The sequence below is a fragment of the Oryzias latipes genome, chromosome 21 (assembly GCF_053564925.1).
Source record: "Oryzias latipes strain Hd-rR chromosome 21, Olatipes_Hd-rR_3.1".
In the NCBI taxonomy this organism is placed as follows: domain Eukaryota; kingdom Metazoa; phylum Chordata; class Actinopteri; order Beloniformes; family Adrianichthyidae; genus Oryzias; species Oryzias latipes.
This window is the reverse complement of record NC_136257.1, coordinates 1,835,490-1,855,729: the sequence shown is the minus strand read 5'-3', so window position 1 is coordinate 1,855,729 and position 20,240 is coordinate 1,835,490. Positions and strand designations below refer to the sequence as shown.

Here is a 20,240-nt window from a genome sequence, read left to right as displayed (position 1 = left end):
GCGGCAGTAAAAACCTCAACCTCTCTGAGAGGTACCACTTCCTCACTTGGAATAATTTGCCTATCTTCCGTACTTATTGTGTAGATCATCTGACCTGACTGGGTTCTTTCCAGACGAGATCTGCATTCCATGTCATCTTCACACATGGTCATCTTCAGACGTTTCATTTTTTGAACGGATTTGTGTTCATCCCCAGCGACTACAAGCAAATCTGCCGTACAGCAGTCTTCTCCATACTGGTTGAAAGCCTTACAGGTGTAAACGCCACTGTGCTCCAGTTTAACATTCTTCATGTGAATGAAGCCTGAGCCATCTGGGTTGTTTATTATGACACAAAACTCATTGGGTTGGATATGGAAGCTGCCTTTAAGCCACTGAATATCAGGAAGCGGCTGCCCCGTCACCACATACCTGAAGAAACACTGGCCTCCCTGTGGCACTTCAGAAGACTCAATAGCTTTTGTGAATTTAGGGGGTTTGTCATGGGGGGTCAGGTCAACCTCTCTACCTCTTTCTGGCTCTTTCAGTTGAACTAGCAGATGAGAAGAGCAGGTTGACTGGCCAAACGGGTTGCTGACTGAACAGAAGTACTCTCCTTCATGCTCTGTTTGAGTTTTGTTAATCACTAAACTATAGTTCTCTAATTCATGAATGAAATGATATTCAGATGAACTTGCTATTCTCTGACCATTGTGGAACCACTGAATGGAGGCTTCTGGGAAACTAGACACTCTGACGGTAAATACAACAGTTTCTCCAACAGTCACGGCCACTGGTGAAAGTGTACTGAGGAAAACGGGCTTCTCTGCTTTCCTTCCCAAAATGCGGGATACGCTTTTGGTTTCTGGTTTGAGTTCATGTGTTCTGGTTTTATCTGTTAATGTCAATGACTCCTGGATTTCCTCTTCGTCTGTCAAGCTAGAGAAGGCTGAGTGAAACAACAACAATATGAAGTGAGACAAACATTTCTGGTCTGAAAGGAATAAATGCATCTAGACTTTTTCATGTACAATTCAGTTGCAGTAATAATAATAAAAACAATTTCAAAACAAAATATGAATACATTGAATTAATTTAACCCCTTTTCATAAAAATACATTATTATAGAAACCTAAGTCCTCAGGAACACATACTAATATGGCTCAGAGTTTTTTGAAAAGGGAAAAAAGGACAATACTGTTTAGTTTAGGACAGTTTTGTATAAAACTACCACAGCCTTTAGCTGAAAGGTTCATTTACTGACTGACAGTCCTCAAATTCCTGCAGTTTCTAAAGCAGGGAAAGTGGTAAAAATCCTTTTGATTTAAAGGGCCTATACTATGCAAAATCAACCTTTTGAAATTTTAAGGATATTATAATGTTCATTCTTCATTATAAACACCCCCAAAGTGGTATTTTGATCCGTTCACGCATTTCTGAGCAGTTCACTTAAAAACCTCCTCTGTAAGCCCAGCCCCTCCCAATCAACAAATCGAGTAGGTTCTCACATTGTGACATCACCAAGTGAGGAACAGCCCCTTCCAGGAAGAATCTGCGCTGCCAGCCCCGCCCCCATGCTAACACACACACACACTTTCTCCGTGGAGCTAGCGGTGATTGGCTAAACTCTTTCATTTTCCACGCACAATATACACATCCATCTTTGCAAAAGTTCGGACATTGTTTGTTTTTGTGGGCGAAACGCAGGCACGCTGCTGAGGCCGACGCTAGGTTGATGTCATGAAATGGGCGACACCCACAAGGAGCGAAAGGCGGAGCGTCAGAGATCGAGTCTGTGAAAATGAGCTGCGAAAATGACTCATATTTCATTTAAAAATGGTTCTTTAGTGTTCCAAAGGTAACATAATATCCTATATATGCATACAGTGTATCCTGAAAGGCTTAAGAATAGCATGATACAGGCCCTTTAAGTAATTTATGTTAGTGTAGCTGTGTCCCACACACTTTATCAACAAAACATTTGAAGACAGACACAACAATGACATACGGCCAAGTTCCTGAAAGGTGCTGTAGCAAAAGTAAAATCCCATTTATAGCCAATAATTATTATTAAAGCAGCACCAGTCACAGATAATCTATGGTCCCACATGTCAAAAATGTCAGTGGGCCAAGTGTTCACAGTATTATGTAAGATTTATGTTAACGACTAGTGAAACAAAAATGTCACATAAGAGAAAAGTCACCAAACCATTTGCAACACACAGCTGGGCCTCAAATATTTCTTCAGTGTCTACATGCTTTTCTAATCTAAATATGATGGGCACACACCACATGTTCTAATGTAAAAGGACAGTGACTAAAGCATTCATTGTAAATGGTAGGAATTCTGATGACGGTCCATCCAGTTCGTCCACATGTGTAAGCATTTGAATCTGTCAGGTTTTCCTGAAACTTCTGCGGCTTTAGCTCTAAAATCAATCATCAGAAGTCTACACTTTTCTTTCCTTCATTAGGAAACTCTTACAAACAGAGTTTGTGCATCATCGTTCCCTGTTAAAGCTGCATTTACCTTGAACTTGCTCCTGAATGGCGGGCTCCTTTTTCACTGCAGTTACTGGAAAAACACAGATGTTGCAAAGTTAAATTGGAACACTCACAACCAGGATTTAAGCACCAAACAGCTACAAATAAACAACAGACCATGCATCCACAGTACACGTTTGGTTTATTCCTTTATTCTACTGGTGTGCAGCTTTTGGTAAAGCCTATGGATTCTGTTCTCCGTCTTCAATGTTTTAGTCTATAAAACTGAGCAGCCCCTTTTCAACACAATCAAAACTTTGCAGTCAACCTGGGAAGATGATGGTCATTTTTAAGAATAGCGGTGTGTGGGTCTCACAAAGTCTGAAGAAGGAGGACCAAAAGCATGCAGATGCCAACCTTTCATCAGTCTGCTGCACTCAGCGTTTGGAACTGAGCTTACAGCTTTGCAAGAGTAAGAGCCCATTTCTCCAGTCTGTGCATTGTAAGCGTTTTTGAAGCACAGGGGCCCATCATGCTTTGAGGAGTACAAGTCAGAACCTTTACTGTTCAAATGTCGGAAAAGCCAAATGTCAAGCAGAGTGGGAAGCTGTATCATGGCCCTGTACTGAGCTTCACTGGGTCCGTTGGTGGTCTGCAGGTCCGGAGGGAGTTTGATCAAGATTTCAGGGCTAGTAAACAGGTTCAGATCCCCTTCATAAGGGATGGTGTCTGGGAAACACAGGAGGCTGATAAGATTGTAAGGTCCCTGGGAAGATTCAGGCAGTGGTCCCACTTGTTTCCTCGACTCCTGCTTGTCTTGGTCAGAGGGATCTCTGGGAGCATTCCTGTCTGCCTCAGACACTTTAACCACAGAATCTGTAAGGATGTTCATCTCTGCTTTGAGATTTCCTTCTTTAGCTGGGTAAGAATAAAGTTAGGGAGAGTAGTTAGAGGTAACAAAGTAAAAAAGCGACACCTCTAAAGCTAAAGGGTTAGTGGGAGGAATTGTGAGATTAGCAAAGCAAAAAAACAAAAAATAACTGAATTATAAAACGGTTATTCCATTACGGGCTTGCACGTTACAGACCAAAGGGAACATTTAAATCATAAGAGATCTAAAAAGCAAGAAAGAGCAGATGAAGAGGTGAGCTGGAGTTGATTAAGAAGCAAATAAGATGAAGCACCTTGAACAGTGAGCTGGGCAGAGGAGCTGTCCTGACCATGTGGGTTTGTGGCTATGCAGCAGTACTTTCCCTGGTCTGCCACACTAACACTGTGGATGACGAGGGACAACAAGCCCCCACTCTGAGAGCTCCTCACCCGCTCTGTGTCCACCAGGTTTTGCCCGTCATGATCCCATGCCACCCCCGTGAATGGGTGCCCATTGAACAAGCAGCTGAACTTGGCCATCTCGCCACTTTTCACTGTGATGTCACTCATTTCCTTCAAGAGCTTGGGGCCGGCGGAAAGCCGAAAATCAGAGTTGCTATGAAAACTTGTCTCCACGGAGTTTACGCTCTCCTCGTGAAAATCCAGGGTTCTCCATGATGTGGAGGAAGTCTCAGAGAGCCCCCCAGTGAAGTCAACACTGTGGGAGGTTTGCCCCACCGTCAGAGAGCTGAAACTCTCCCTGTGAGCCTCAACTCTCTGAATTAGCTTAGCCTCGGCCCCGCTGCTCGACAAACTAGCTAAGGTGTTTTCATCTGGGCAACAGGAAAGAATAACAGAGTTAGGGAAACATATTATCATCTGGTGACTTCTGTAGTTTATGTGTAACACTTTGTTTGTCAAAAGTGCACTTGGTTTTTAAAAATCAGCCAGGAAGTTGATAGTGATTGATGTCTGGAGTCATTCATGCTCGACCAGAATGAGAGTTGAAAACAACAATCCAAAAAGAAGAAAAAGAGAACACGGAGTCACTTCAGTGCCCGTGGAAAAGAGAATCCAGCAGCTTGAGCTCATGCTGCAGGAGTCCAGGAAGATTTTTTTTTAAAAAAAGAGCCGTATAGGTGGAAAAAAGAGGAGGAGGCCATGCAGTGGAACAGAAAGACCTGCAGGATGGTGCTGACAGTGATGATTAAAACATGTCTGAGCGGCTCCCAGACTGATGGGAAAAGCAACCAGCAAACACACATCATGAAAAAAATGACAGAGAGACAGATGTACAGCGACATGAAGCCACTGAGGACACCATCAGAAGAAGCTTTAGCAGTTCTGTCAGGCACCAGCACCACAAACAAACCAAAGCCTGAAAGGTCAGGTGGAGGTCAGGAAACGTACACATGCCGTGTGATCATACATGCGTCATGGTGGATGTGTGGCATGCTGGCTACATTTGGCTGCAGTTTACATTTTGATGTTGAAACAGTCCAAATAATAAAGCTAAGCTTTGATGACATGAAGACTAACCTGTTGACTCTGTTAAGTCCTTCTTGACTTTGCAAAAGGTCCCCATGCTAAGCATGGTTTCTAAAGATGACAGCTGGTATAAAGAAACGTTTGGACCTGGAATCTTTTGTAGCTTATGTTGCTGTCTGATGTTTAAATATCTGAGCGCATCTGAACAACCTTTGACAAACTAAACAGAGGAATCCTTAACTAAGGGCACTAAGAGACTTCCGTCTAACTGTGAGGAGAACCAGAGCCAAACCACTGACCAAACCTTATTTCACTTCTGTACCAACAGCATCACTGCAGCTTTTTTTACAGTTTCCAGCTTTGACGACGCGTTTGTGTGGAATTTTTCTGAGGTCAATTTCTGACCTTCTGGGCTTTATGTGTAAGATCTCAGTGATGCTGTGGTTCGCGTGTTGATAACTTTGGGTTTGGTCATCGGTCTGCTGACTGCTGCTAAACTTTAAGTTTGGTAATAATGATTCAACACATTACTTAAAATGCAAACTGGAGTTGCTGGAATGTAAGCAATTGATAAAGGGGTTGGTTTGAAAGCTGTGGTGGTGTGGCAGCCAAAGTCCATGCAGAAAGTGTTTGATGGGAATGAACTCACCGTCAAGATTCAGCGTGGCAGAAGACGTGACCATTCCTGCAGCATTTTGGGCAATACACGAATACTCTCCTTCATGTGAAGGGAGAACTCTAGAAATCTCCAGAAGGCAGGTTTCATCAAAATGAGACATCCTGAAGATGTCTGACTGCCTGATCTCTCTGTCATTACAGAACCAAGAAACCTGCAGATCTGAAGACAACGTTTAAAGGACAGTCAGTTCTCTGAAACACCGTCACAGCAGTCACAGCTTAGGTCCACATCACGTTTATATGTCAGTTCATGAAAGAATCTGATGGTACTGACCCTGCACAGATACAACATCTTACCGTTAGTCAAAAAGAATCAAAGCAAACAGGAGCAAAACACAGACGTACTCTGCATTCACAACTGCTGTTTCAGCTAAATCAGGCAGGTTTCCAGATTCAAACTGATAGTCAGTGATGAAAAGTGGGTTTTTAAACATTAAAGAAAAAGAGTGCTGATGATTGAAACTTAAGGGAAAGGGTAATTTAGTGCTGGACAGTCAAAGGTCATTTTTGATCAAAAAGCGTCACTACCTTCCCCAGAAACAGTGCACTGCAGCTGGGCAGGATGTCCCTCTGATACTAGGATGTCCTGCAGTGGAGTGATCAGAGCCGGGGGGGATTTTGGAGTCGCTTGCACTTCAGGAACTGAAAGAAACCAAATCCAGCATTTGTCAAACACTAAACTGATTCTAAGCTGAGCTCAGAATCAGATGAATGATTCATGAAACAGATGTTTTTTTTTTTAAAGTTTTGTCTTTTTTAGGGTTAAAACAAGACCACAGGTCCAACATAACTTAAAAAAGGGGATTTGATATGAATTCTGCCTCTGAAAGATTTCTCTTTTGAAGAATATTCATGTATATAAGGAAATTTCCCCATTGTGGGACTAATAAAGGAATATCTTATCTTATCTTATTACAAAATACAGTTTTTGCCTGAATCCAATTTAATCTGCAGGACGTGGAAATCCAGCAAAATGATTACCACGAGCACGGCACGAGTACCTTGCACGATAAGAGGAGCGGAACTTGTCGCCTCTCCGTAGTCGTTCTTAGCTGAGCAGCTGTAGATGGCGGCGTCCTCTGGGAAGACCTCCAGCAGCATCAGAGTGTGCTCATCTCCATCATGGAGGAACTTGCACGTAAAGCTGGTAGAGAGAAGCTGGGAGTCTTTGTACCAGAACACCTGGGGCGGGGGCAGGCCGCTCACCTGCGCAGAGAAGCGGACCAACCTGCCCGACATTACCGTCTGAGGCTCCATGTGCCGAGTGATCTGAGGCGGTTCCGGCACTGAAGGCAGACGGGAAAAAAGAGGACATTTATCCTCAGAAATCTGAACGGACATCCCAGTATTTCTGCATCCTGACTCACCTCTTAACCACAGAACATTTATGAAGGTAACTTAGAAATAAAGACTAACGTCTGTCTAGGACAGTCAATAAAAAGTCTGGATAGGTTGAAGAAGGCCTACACATCCATACTATACCCATAACTTAATCACTCCACTTTTAGGACTGAATCTAATTGTTAATTTAAGTATTTTTGTGTTGATTTTTTCAGCATTTGCTGAGAAGTGACTGCTTGGCATCCACAGTAGCGGACGTTAATGTCAACAAGCTGTTTTCCAGTGTAGAGACAGCAATAAAGTTTTGCAGGTCTCTGCTGCTCTCAGCATCGCTTACGTTGCACATGGAGGTTGACGGCGCTCCTGTTCTTTCCAGCCAAAAAGGTGTACTCGCCGGCGTCACTCCTGTACGTCTCCGAGATTGTGAGGCGGTGCAGCTTTCTGATGGTGGCGTAGCTGAACCTCTCCTCCACTGGTAGCTGGATCTCCACTCCATTCCTCAACCAGCGACCCTCCACGTCATCCTCATTCACCTCAAACTCGAAGGTTGCTCTTTGCTTCTCAACCACCTAAAAACCAACGGGAAGCTCGTCATTGGAAGAGGATCAGAAGGACGACAGAGTCATGAATTGGGTCCTCAACAAATCAACTGTTGAGCAACAGCTGCTGTCAGTGGATGTCTTGGAAAGAGACACGTCCTTGCCCTCATTGGTCTGTTTTCTCTGTTTTGTTTATTTTCTGACACTGAAGGAAGTCTCATTTTGGAAAACTACCGGATTCTGTCCACCACATCCGTCTGTCCTGACCCGTCATGTGACTTTAACTGCTAAGTTCAGAGCTCAAAACAAAAAATCTAATAAAAACCAAACAATAAAATTTATTTGGAAGGTTTCTTTGGGGAGAAAAGACAAAACCAGGAGTTTTTCCTCCAATAACATCATTAAAGGTTGGACACAGCTGAAGTTAGCGTCCGGTTGTTAGAATCCACTGAAGTCTTCATCTTCATCACAAAGTCTAAGTTTAAACCAGCTGCAAACATTTGACAGAGAAGGAAGATTCAATCAAATAAAGTTGTTTCTGATTTGTGTGAAATTATAAAAAAGCACAATTATGAATTTCCCTACAGCAAAGCTAAATATGCAAATGTGGCTAAAAGTGCTAGCATTGCAATCAGCATCATCAACTCTCTCAGAAAAACACATGACCTAAAATGCTTATTATGCTAACTATGCTAGCTAGGTAAATAAGGCATCTGTTAAGAAACTTTAGCATGGAAAAAACAGAAAAAACAGAATTTTTGGAAGAGATCTTGAGTGTTTGGTTTTAACTTCTACGTGTTGTTTGCCTGTTTAATCCCATTGAAATTTAGAACAGTTTTACTTACTGTTAAAATTCTGAAGGGCAAAGCTTGATCTCACCCTAAAGAGCTGGTGGATCCATATGGTCTAAGCAGCCCTTTTTCTATCAGTGTGCAGTCTCTCCTTTTATGGAAATCTCTCTGCTTCAACTCAGAGGGTTATCATCCACCCTATTGTTAAATCTAGACCTTTTATTTTATTTTGTAGATCTTTAAGGTGAGATGTGAGTCCACGCTGCTGTGGGCTCACACTGCTGGGCTGTTCTTCTGACCTAAACGTCATTGTTTTCAAATGACAGACATTCATGTTTATCTTGTTTGCTTCCTCTGGAAAGTAGATGAACTTACTGTGATGTTTTTGTTCGCAGGCTCTGAGATTTTAATGTCCCGTCCCTCGACCATCAAGTGGCCCTTGGACATGCTGGATCCAGCCACTGCAGTGTATTCACCGGCATCGGACAGACGGACAGACGGCAGAACCAGACGGTGCAGAAATCCGTCCACAGTTATTTTGAGCCTATAGACACAGATAACAGAGAAAACAGTTCCAATCTGTATGTCACCATTTAAGCTATAATAGCAGCCGAAGAACACCTGAACAAACCTGTCAGACATCTCCAGCTCCAAGCCGTCCTTCATCCACATCACCTGAATGTTGGCTTCAGATACTTCACACTCAAAAGTGGCTCTTTTCTTCTCTGTGATGCTCAGGTCCTTTAGGTGTTTGGTAAACTCTATCACACGAGCTGCACACAAGACATAGATGTACACGATGCGTTTAATTACCCATTAAGTTTGACCTTTTTTCACATTCATCAAGTCAACAACATATGAACAAAGTTTCAATTGGCTAGAAAAACATCACGTGTTGCATCATGATCATGATTGAGTCCCTCAATTATCTTGATCTGTGTAGGTTTTTACATGCTGGAGCTAATCCTAGCGTGTTACAGTAACACCAAAGCTTCTGCAGCAGACCAGACAACAGAAAATGTGCACATTAAATACAACCATGAATGTTTATTATTAAATGTGTACTTTATTAAATTTGCAAACTTTCCTAATTTTGTACTACCTTAACTTATGTTTACTGTATTTTCCACATTAGGTGCTCTTAAAAGCCTTAATTTTAGGACTGGGTTAATAAAGTCGATTAATCGACCTGACTCGATCCATAAAAGTAGAGATTAATCTTTCATGCCTTTCCTTTTCCGGTGACCTGACATAGCAGCAGGAAAGCAAACGTCAGCTAGCTTTATGCTAACGTATAATGGAATTTCCCATAGGACGGCTAATGCTAACGGTCGACTTAAACATGCGTTGCTGACTAATTGAACAGCTTAAAGTACTCACAGGTTGGAATTTTCCAATCTCTTTTAAGGAAACATGTCTTAAAGTAACCATTTATGGTCTAAACCACAGTTTTTTTGCTCAAATCTTTTAGAATAAAGTGTAATGCTATAGCGCGAGCTCCACCTAGTGGCCAAACTGAAACCCCTTCAGGAGAGGAAGAACATTTAATTTTTGTAAAGAGTTAGATTAGAGCCTTTACAATGTGAATGATTTCTGTTGGAGCTTCCTTTGTTTGAGAAATCCTGTAACAATGTAAGGTGTTAACAATCTCAATGGTTTGTTAATTCAATAATAACTAATGTAGTGTGTAAACTGTATCAGATAGATATGAATGTCTTCAAAACATATGTGGATTATAAATGTATTTGTATACAAATATGTCTGTGTAAACCATGTAAATTCAAAATTGAATCAAATCGTTTGAATGAAAAGAAAAGGAAAAAATCAAATCGATCCAGGCTCTGATGAATCGAATCGATTCTGGAAATTATTGGGGATACCCAGCCATATTGGATTTATTTTCAAAAATCGACACTGCGCCATATATATTAACACTGGTTGTGTTTCCTGCTGTCAAAACCATTGAGAATTACTGTAGAATTACTGACAAAATGTCAGTCTGTTTTTTTAAAGAGTTGCAAACAAGGATGGGAGTAACATTTATTGTGAAACGTTCTCTCTCGTTCTCTACAGTGTAGCTTGTTGCAAACACATTTTTGAGTGACTGTGAATGCAGTTAATAAAGTCTGACTGACTGACGGACTTATCCCTGACACGTTTGTCTTGCTTAATGCTCTTTCTTCTTTGGTGCTGTTATATTTGGTGGTTAAGGACCGATAGGTGACTAAGAGGTAGGAGAATGTTATTAAATTACATGAGGCATGGAAAACAAACCAATTTAAACCCCCTGCAAAACTTTAATGTTGCAAAAGCTGAAACATGAGAAGCATTCATGGTACCAAGAGATGAAGCCCTCAACTGTGACATATTTAGAGGAAACTCTGGCTGGGACATGACACAGTGGAAAAGCAGGATCAAACCTACAAAACTAAAGAAGAATAACCAATACTGATGGATAAAACTAAGCAGGCCAACACAAAGCAAAAGAACAAAACTAAAGTAAAGACACGGAGATTCCCAACATACACATTTATTTCTTAAAAATGTGTGGCAGGTCTAAGAATGTGCTGTGCTAACGTCAATCAGGCTGAAGTCAAAGTAGAAATCCCTTCCTGATACTTGTGACAGCTTGTTGATGAACCTCCACAGCTTACCTTCCACATGAAGCTTGGCTGTAGAAACGGCAGACCCCGCCAGGAAGCTGTATTCGGCACCGTCTCCAAAATGAACGTTCCTGATGCTCAGCGTGTGAGTCAGCTGTTTGCATCGAGCCTGGCATCTTTCAGTGAATTTGATCTCCACGCCATTTTTCAACCATTTGTACGCAATTCCCTCATAGTTGACTGCCGTCTCCAAGGTGACCATGTCTTTCTCATGGGCACTGATGTCCTGCAGCTTAGTTGTGATCAGAACAGCTGCAAAAAACATGTTGTAAGATAGTGAGTTAAGAGGTTGATCGATAAGCAGTTAAGCCTTAGTCACAACTGTCCTTACGGATGAATACGGGCTGTCAGTGGGTAAAAAATAGGCAAATCTGTGCAGCAGAAACTTTTAGGATTGTAGAAAACCCGATGTTAGGCTAGAATATGAATGAACATACCCAAAAAAAAACTGCAGCACCTGTACAGGTGCCTGAAACAACTAAAGTCTTTCTGTGCAGATCTCAGAAACTTCAACTTCAATCTGAATATAGACCATTCACTGACTGAAAACCTTAAAGGTCAATCAGTGCCGTTAAGGACGAGAGTCTTACGGTTGACGGTGAGGGTCGCAGACACTCTGTCGCTCCCACAGACAAAGGTGTACTCTCCAGAGTCCTCCTTGCTGCTATTCATGACCTTCAAGTGATGCTGTTTCCCTTGAACCACCATCCTGAACTTCTCACTCATCTCAATTCCCACGCCATTCTTTAGCCAGGTGGATGGCACATTGAAGTGGGAAACTTCACACTCAAAGGAGGCCATCAAAGTCTCTGGAACCTCGACGTTCTTTAGGGGCTTGGTGACTCGCAAAGCTGCAGGAAATGTCACATTTGTGTCAGAATAACTGGAATTTAGCTGCAACATTGTGATGTTTCTGACTTCTTACATTCAACAACGAGATGAGCACTGCACTGCAGGTGGCCCACAACAGCAGTGTACTCTCCTTCTTTGGAGTTGTCCACGTTCTGAATAATCAGCTTGTGGTTCCTCTTCTCAGAGAGCATCATGTAGTGCTCACTTGGCTTCAACTCCATATTTTTGAACATCCATCTGACTGGAACATTGTCCTCTGAAATACCCACTTCAAACACAGCTGTTCCACCCAGCAGCGATGTGACATCTTTTGGCTTCTTCAGGATCTTAATTGCTGTCACACAGTTGACAAATATTAAAGAAACAGTAGCTTGGGCTACTTTCTAAAATCTCAGGTAAGAATGCTTGAAACTTTGTTTTATTTCATTTAACTTACTTTCAACGTTCAGTCTGGCATTTGCAGACAGTTTTCCAAGTTTGAAGGAGTACACAGACTCATCATGTGAGTTGCAGTTTCTTATCTTCAAGGTGTGGGCTGTGCCCTCAATGCTGATCTCATATTTCTCACTGGGCTGGATCTCCACCCCATTCTTGATCCACTGGACTCCTCTGACGTTCTCATGGGTCAGCTCAAGACTGAACACAGCCTCTTGTGTCTCAACCACGTTCACGTTCTTCAGGGTTTTCTTGATTTTTACAGCTGTGTATGCAATTTTCTTCATTAGATCATACAAGGTTAATGTTTGGTTAATCTTTCATCTTTACTAGCGTGTTCCAGGGAGGCTGGCTGGATTTCCAATTGCATCAGACCAATGAAATTTGACTTAATTGGATTGTTTTTCAGTCATTGTTTAAGAATAAATCCAAAAACCCATTTTAGCCCTCAAACCTAAAATACTTTATCTTGATCATATTAGACTTGAAATAGATGAGCCTCCTTTCTGTTTGCTGTAGTAGTACAACATTTTTTGGATTCTAATGCATTCAGTGAAACTTGGACCTACCGTCAACTTTCAGTGTGGCTGTAGTCTTGGAGGTGGCAACTTGGTAGGTATATTCTCCAATGTCAGTGGCTTTAGTAATGACAATCACAAGACGCCTCACGGCTCCAACCACCTCACTTCGGACATTCTCACTGAAGTCAACAGGCTGGCCGTCTTTCAGCCACTTTCCTTCTGCAGTCGGGTTTGCTACTTGACACTCCAGCACTGCAGTCTGTGAGTCGGCTACAACCAAATCCCGCAGAGGCTTTTTGATGGCACCCCCTGGTGGCAGAAGACATGGATTGGTCTGACATTTCAAGACTTAAGGCTAACAGTATCATTTTCAACGGTGCCTTTACCTGTTACAGTAAGCGAAGCGCTGCACGTCTTCTCGCCAGCAGCAAACGTATACTGGCCCTCCTCATCTTTCATTGCATTCATTAATGTCAGAGTGTGGCGTTTGTCCCTGGACTCCATCTTGTGCTTGGCGCCGCCTTTGAGTGGCTGCCCACTGAAGGTCCAAAAGGGGTCAATGCCGGGGTGGGAGACCTCAACTTCAAAAGTGACATTCTCCGACTCAGAGCACTCCTTATCGGTCATTGGCTTCAAAATCTGGACAGCTGTTGGAGCAAAGATTAATTTATAGGCATTTTACAAGGTATTAGGAAGTCATTATTCTTTATCATGTACTTTACTAAAACATAACTTACATAATTTTAAGGCAGAATCTTGTGTATATTTTAAACGTCACACTTCAAATATTCATTGACATGTAACTGTCTCGATACCTGCTAACCATTCGGAATATTATTTCCAAGGGAGGGTATCAAATTTAGAAATGGATCACATGTTAGTTATTAACATGTTACCTGATGACATGTTTTGGTTTCTCTAATAAAATAGTGTGCTCTCCATCACCTACAGCATTTTTGTCAAACTCTCCGAACAGTCGCAGATAAACTAAATGGAAAAACAACAATAAACTTTAATAACCTGATGAGGCCATGTGCTAAATCTATATCTGAAAGCAAAGCACACACACTCAAACACACACAACACACACACACACACACATACACACACACACACACATATATATATATATATATATATATATATATATATATATATATATATATATATATATATATATATATATATATATATATATATATATATATATATATATATATATATATATATATATATATATATATATATATATATATATATATATATATATATATATATATATATATATATTGGAGGTATTTAGTTTGAAGGTATTGGAGGTGGGGCTAAATACCTCCAACGAGTAAGGCAAGTCCTGAGAAGCCAGCTCAATGGCAAAAATAAGACCCTGGCAATAAACAGCTACGCACTGCCAGTTATCAGATACCCTGCAGGAATAATAAGATGGCCAAAGGAAGAGATACAGACCATGGTTGTTAAAACAAGAAAGCTCCTCACCATGCATGGAGGGTTCCATCCAAAATCCAGCACCCTGAGACTGTATGCTAGCCGCAAGGAAGGAGGCCTAGGATTAGTGAGCATAGAAGCCACTATCCAGGATGAAACATCCAAGATGCATGAGTACATCAAGCTCAAGGCCCCAACTGACAGTGTGCTCAGTGAAGGTCTCAGACTATGGAGAGCAGAGGATACAGTGCTGGAGGACAGATCCTCATGGGAGGACAAACCCCTGCATGGGATGTACCACCGGACCATAACTGAAGTGGCTGATATCAAGAAGTCCTACCAATGGCTAGAAAGGCCTGGCCTACAGGACAGTACTGAAGCGCTCATCCTGGCAGCTCAGGAACAAGTCCTGAGCACCAGAGCCATAGAGGCTCAGATCTACCACACCAGACAAGACCCAAGGTGTAGATCTACCACACCAGACAAGACCCAAGGTGTAGATCTACCACACCAGACAAGACCCAAGGTGTAGATCTACCACACCAGACAAGACCCAAGGTGTAGATCTACCACACCAGACGAGACCCAAGGTGTAGATCTACCACACCAGACAAGACCCAAGGTGTAGATCTACCACACCAGACAAGACCCAAGGTGTAGATCTACCACACCAGACAAGACCCAAGGTGTAGATCTACCACACCAGACAAGACCCAAGGTGTAGATCTACCACACCAGACGAGACCCAAGGTGTAGGCTGTGCAAAGAGGCACCTGAAACAATCCAGCACATAACTGCAGGGTGTAAGATGCTGGCAGGTAAGGCATACATGGAGCGCCACAAGCAAGTGGCTGGAATAATATGCAGGAACATGTGTGCAGAATATGGACTGGAAACCCCAAGGTCAAAATGGGAAACACCTCCGAAGGCGGTAGAGAATGAGAGGCCAAAGATCCTGTGGGACTTCCAGATCCAGACTGATAGGATGGTGATGGAGAACCAACCAGACATTGTAGTGGTGGATAAAGAACAGAGGAAAGCCGTTGTGGTGGATGTGGCAGTGCCAAGCGATGGGAACATCAGGAAGAAGGAACATGAGAAACTGGAGAAATACCAGGGACTCAGAGAAGAACTGGAGAAAGCCTGGAAAGTGAAGGTGACAGTGGTGCCTGTGGTAATTGGAGCACTCGGGGCAGTAACCCCCAAGCTGGAGGAGTGGCTACAACAGATACCTGGAAAGACCTCAGACCTCTCAGTCCAGAAAAGAACAGGAACAGCTAAGATACTGCAGGACCCTCAAGCTCCCAGGCCTCTGGTAGAGGACCCCAGATTGGAGGAGAAATCACCCGCGGAGGGTGGGGGGGCTTTTCTTAAAATATATATATATGTATTTACACAGTGGAGCAAAAAAGTATTTAATCACCCACCAATGTCTAAGTTCTCCCACTTAGAAAGATGAGAGAGGCCTGAAATTTGTATCATAGGTAAACCTCAACAATAAGAGACTAAATGAGAAAACAAATTCATAAAATCACATTGTTTTGATTTTTTTGGTCAAATTCTTTGTCAAACTAAAACAAATTCAAAGTCTCATGTGATCAAAAATTTTGTTAGCGGTGAATACGTGACTCAAATGTTTCCCGATGAGGACCGGCCTGACATCTAGCTGGACCTGAACTATGGAACCTTTTGCCCCAACGTGTCAAACTATCTCCAAACTGTAGCGTTTTATTCCCTTTTATTCTCTGTTTTTCAATTTGGTGTGAGGTGTTTGGTGCTTTGTGTCTATTATTGTGTCTAATAAAAACACAAGCACTCATGTAATTATATTACATCTCTCTATCTCGGCGACCTTGAGTGCACAGAAAGGTGCCTTATCACCACTTTCAGAGACATTTCTACTTCTGATGTTTTTATAATCCCATTCTGTTCTTTAAAATAAGCTTTGTTTGTAAAATGTGCCTCATGAGTGCAAAAGAGGGAAATCTGTAACTCACGCTGAACAGTAAGTGTGCAGCTGGTCTCAGCACGACCCACCACCAGTTTGTACTGTCCTTCATCAGAAGCATGGTTCCTGGTGAAGACAAGCCGCTGCTTGGATCCCTTTGCAACCATGTTGATCCGCTCACTGGATGTCAGCAGTTTGTCTTTGTGGTACCATTTGACAGAGCTGACATCCTGAGCTGAGATCTTTGCTTCCAGAACAACCTTTGTGCCCTCCACAGCAGTTGTGTCCGTCAGAGGTGTCAGGATGCCAATAGCTGCGACAGAAGAAAGGACGCTACTTTATACAAATACAAATACAAAAAAAAAAAAAAAAAAAGGCTTCAACTCAGTGACCTACTCTGGATGATGAGCTTTGCTGATGTTGAAATCTCATGATCGGGGACAACAAAAGAGTACATTCCAAAGTCATCCTTGCTGGTATCTTCAATCAGGAGTTTATGGGTTTGTTTGTCAGTAACTATGTGCACTCGGCTTGAAGCCTCAATCGGCTTTCCATTCTTCATCCATGATCCTTCAACATTCTCCTGGGAGAACTTGACCATAAGCTGAGCAATGTCTCCTTCACAAACAGTTAGGTCGGTCAATGGAGTCATCAGGGTGATGGGGCGCACTAAGACAAAATGAAAACACATTCAGTGATGGATGAAAATCCATTATGTAAAAAATATGCACAACTGGCAGGCAGAACATCTGTTCAGCTATTTACATTGATTTAGATTACAGGAATTGTTTATGGATGTGACGTTTGTGAAATTCTTGGTGGAGATTCTTAAAATACATGCCATGCATAACAACTTCTGGATATTTCATGACTCACATTTCATCTTAAGTGAAGCAGATGATTGAAATTCTCCCACTCTGAAAGTGTACTCTCCCTGGTCTTCCTTCTTGACATCCTTCACAGAGAGAGTGTGCCGTCCACGGCGGGACGACACAACATATTTGCTACTGGGTTGCAGCAGCTTTTGTCCAAAGAACCAGCTGCCCTCAGCATCTTCCCGAGACACGACACATTCAAACTCTCCAGAGTAGGTCTCCGGCACTTCTGTGCTGTCAAGGTGCTTCAGGATCTCCAGAGGGGCTCCTGTCGGCCAAACGAAACCCATGTTGCATCATTAATTCAACTCTAGGAAACATGATTTAGACCGCGATAGCTCAGAGACAGAACAGTCATCCACAGGAGGGCTAAAGGGTGAAGCAGGTGGCGTAAAATCTTTCCCTTCACCCACGCTGTGCGGGGAGCTCATAAGGGCTTTTATAGTGAAATGTGCGTGCTCCCTGAGCGCAAACTGACTGTTGGAAATAAGGAATTTTGACAATTAGAGAACAGTTTGGGTGAACATCCTACGGTCGTCTCACGGGCACTTACATATCACATGCACATCCTGTGCCTGCAGCGTTTGCGCACAGTGAGTACCTGCACCTTACTAACGACTACACCGTCCTGTACACTATGCGGTGTAAAGGATACCGTGTGACAGTATCACTCATGCATCACAGGTTTGTGTAACTTGCATTGTCCTTACAAATACTTTACGATGCTGTGACTTACCACACATATGACAATGGCATGTTCCGTTATCATGACATCCCTTAAGTAGGCTACACATGCCTCAAAGGAACTGCAAAACACACCTGCGCTCCCCTTAACATGTGGCCGCACTTGTCCCCGACCCTCAACGGGCCCAGATAACCCCAAAACGCACAGCACCATCATGGGTCAACCCCCCGTTCGGGTGTATGCGACTAAGGCATTAGATATATAACTTAGAAAGTACTCTCTGAACGACATTTACTGCAAGACACTTTTATCCAAAGCGACTTACGGCTTTGTTTGGTTTACCTGAGGACAAGGAAGGGTAAGATCTTCTGTCTAAAGACAAATACCCGCCAAGCCGGAACAGCCCAACATCCAACTGATTCTGATATGCATTTGTGCCGCTCCAGCTCATCATGCGACCCACCTTCAACATTGAGCCTTGCCGTTGTTCGGACATCTTCATCCTCTATAACTGCACAGGTGTATTCCGCATCATCTCTCATCTCAATCATCAGCACAGACAAGAAATGGACCTTTCTGTCAGAGTGCATCCTGTATTTGTCCCCAGAGAAGATCTCGAGGTTGTTCTTAAGCCATTTGACCTTAACAAAGGGCTCATTGGTTTCACACTCAAAGGTAGCCATTGTGTCCTTTTCTTTGGAATCAACGTCCTCCAGCTTCTGCGTGAAAGTTATTGCTTGTTTTGCTGCAATTAAAAAACATTTTAATTAAAAAAGATCAAAATACAACTCTCAGTCTTGGGAATAATGAATTTAGCATTTGATACCTTGGACCAGAAGGAAGGCATGGCTTGATGTCTCTCCTGCAGTGTTGGTGGCCTTCAGCATGATACTAGCAGAATCTTCTGCAGAGACATGTCTGATCACCAATTCACACACGTGTTCCTCAAGCATGGACCAGCTGACACGGTCTGACCTCTCCAACTGAACTCCATTCTTAAACCACTGGCACTCGGGATCTGGTTTACCGACAACTCTGGCCCTGAACCTCACTTCATCACCCAGTGAGACTGTCTGGCTTATAATGCGCTCAATGATTTTAGGAGCTTCCATGTTAGGTGCAAGCTTGACCCTCTCTGGTGTGAAAGACCTTTCAGAAAGTTTACGCTCCTCCTGCATCTTCTTTTCAGCCTCTTCCTTCTCCTTGACGCGGTGAAGCAGCTCCTCCTTTGTCTTCTTCAGCAGACCTTCATATGATACATCCTTCCTACGAGACTTAAGCTCCACTGCAGTCATGGACTCATAGTAGCCCTCCTCTGTCCTGCGTTTGAATTTGCTCCTCAGCTCCTCTGACTCCTCCGTGGCCTTCTCGTGAACAATTCTTTGAGCCTTCTTGAGCTTGACGACCTCTTTCAGCTGAGCATCCTCAGAGGTTTTCTCAGCTTTTACCACCTCAAACTGTGTTTTACCAGCTTCATGGGGTGCCTCAGCCCCCTTGGCCTCAGCACCTCGGCGCAGATGACTTCTGAAGTCCTCCTTCTGCTGAATCTCCAGCTTCACTGTGTGTTCAGCTGAACCCAGGTTGTTGTCTGCCACTACTTTGACCTCTCCCACATCATAGGATTTCAGATCTGTAATCTCCAGGTAGTAAATACCATCGTAACTAAGTCTGTACCTCTTACTTTTTCTTATAAGCTGTCCGTTAAGATACCAGTTAACCTTTGGTGCTGGATAACCAGTCACTCTGCAGCGGAATCGTGCTGTGTCCCCCTCCACAACTCTGACAGGTTCCGGCAGAAGTACAATCTCAGGTTTCAGTTTCTCTGTTTGCTCTTCAGCAGTCACTCCATAAGGTCCCCCTTCATGTGCCAGGCGCTCCATTTCATCGATTCGATGGGCTCCTTTCCTGCCCTCAGGAAGCTGCGTTTCCACAACCAGACCCTTCTCATCCTTGACAATTAGGGTGGCAGAGGTCTGATCCACTCCAAACTTGTTGGTGGCTCTGCAGGTGATGACACCGCTGTCTCTGGCGTATGCAACTTCGTAATCAAGGCTGCAGTAGCCAAATTCATTGACCATTCGCAGCCTATTGGCAGCAGCCAACGGTTTCCCGTCATGCAGCCACTCCACCACCATGGTGGGGTCACCGATGGGCGTGAGTCTGCACTCAAAATGAGCAGGACCAAAGCACTTCATGCGAACTGAGGCTAACTTCTTTTTGAACTGTGGCTTCTGCTGTTTCTCTTTATCGTAGAGGTCACCCTCCTCCCACTGCTCCTGACCGTAACGCAGGTGGAGAGGCTCCAACTCTGGAGGAGTAATCTCCTTAGCTTTGTAGGTTCCTTTGGGAATTATTAGCTTCCTTTCCGGCTCAGGCTCTTCATACTCCACCTCAACGTTGACTCTGCAGCGGGTGGTGTCCCTGCCAGCCTTGTTGATGGCTGTTGCAGTGTACCAGGCACTGTCTGAGCCTGCAGTGGAGGGAATCTGGAATTTGGCCTCTCCTTTAGTTCCTTCGATCCTGCAAGAACACATTCTAATATCAAATAGGCTTTCCTTTTGCACATTTTTAAAATCTTTCTTACGTTGAAAACTGCTTGATTCAAACTAAGCTGAGTGAACCACGTGCTTTTTGCATATCCATGC

The 20,240-nt window shown here is 43.1% G+C and overlaps 1 protein-coding gene across 1 annotated transcript in view; it reads right to left on the bottom strand.

The window, feature by feature from the left end:
- Positions 1–20,240, bottom strand: part of LOC101159719 (titin) — a 171,804-nt gene that overhangs the window by 133,031 nt on the left and 18,533 nt on the right. The window contains exons 22-39 of the mRNA XM_078939058.1: positions 18,422–20,115; positions 18,059–18,340; positions 16,912–17,178; positions 16,432–16,704; positions 16,085–16,348; positions 13,028–13,288; positions 12,690–12,950; positions 12,122–12,385; positions 11,759–12,019; positions 11,424–11,684; positions 10,825–11,085; positions 8,802–8,943; positions 8,546–8,714; positions 7,178–7,409; positions 6,501–6,785; positions 6,028–6,141; positions 5,471–5,659; positions 2,510–2,554 (exon numbers count right to left, since the gene is read on the bottom strand). Of these exons, the coding sequence (XP_078795184.1) occupies positions 2,510–2,554; positions 5,471–5,659; positions 6,028–6,141; positions 6,501–6,785; positions 7,178–7,409; positions 8,546–8,714; positions 8,802–8,943; positions 10,825–11,085; positions 11,424–11,684; positions 11,759–12,019; positions 12,122–12,385; positions 12,690–12,950; positions 13,028–13,288; positions 16,085–16,348; positions 16,432–16,704; positions 16,912–17,178; positions 18,059–18,340; positions 18,422–20,115 (5,525 nt within the window). The remainder of the gene's footprint in view (positions 1–2,509; positions 2,555–5,470; positions 5,660–6,027; positions 6,142–6,500; positions 6,786–7,177; positions 7,410–8,545; positions 8,715–8,801; positions 8,944–10,824; positions 11,086–11,423; positions 11,685–11,758; positions 12,020–12,121; positions 12,386–12,689; positions 12,951–13,027; positions 13,289–16,084; positions 16,349–16,431; positions 16,705–16,911; positions 17,179–18,058; positions 18,341–18,421; positions 20,116–20,240) is intronic.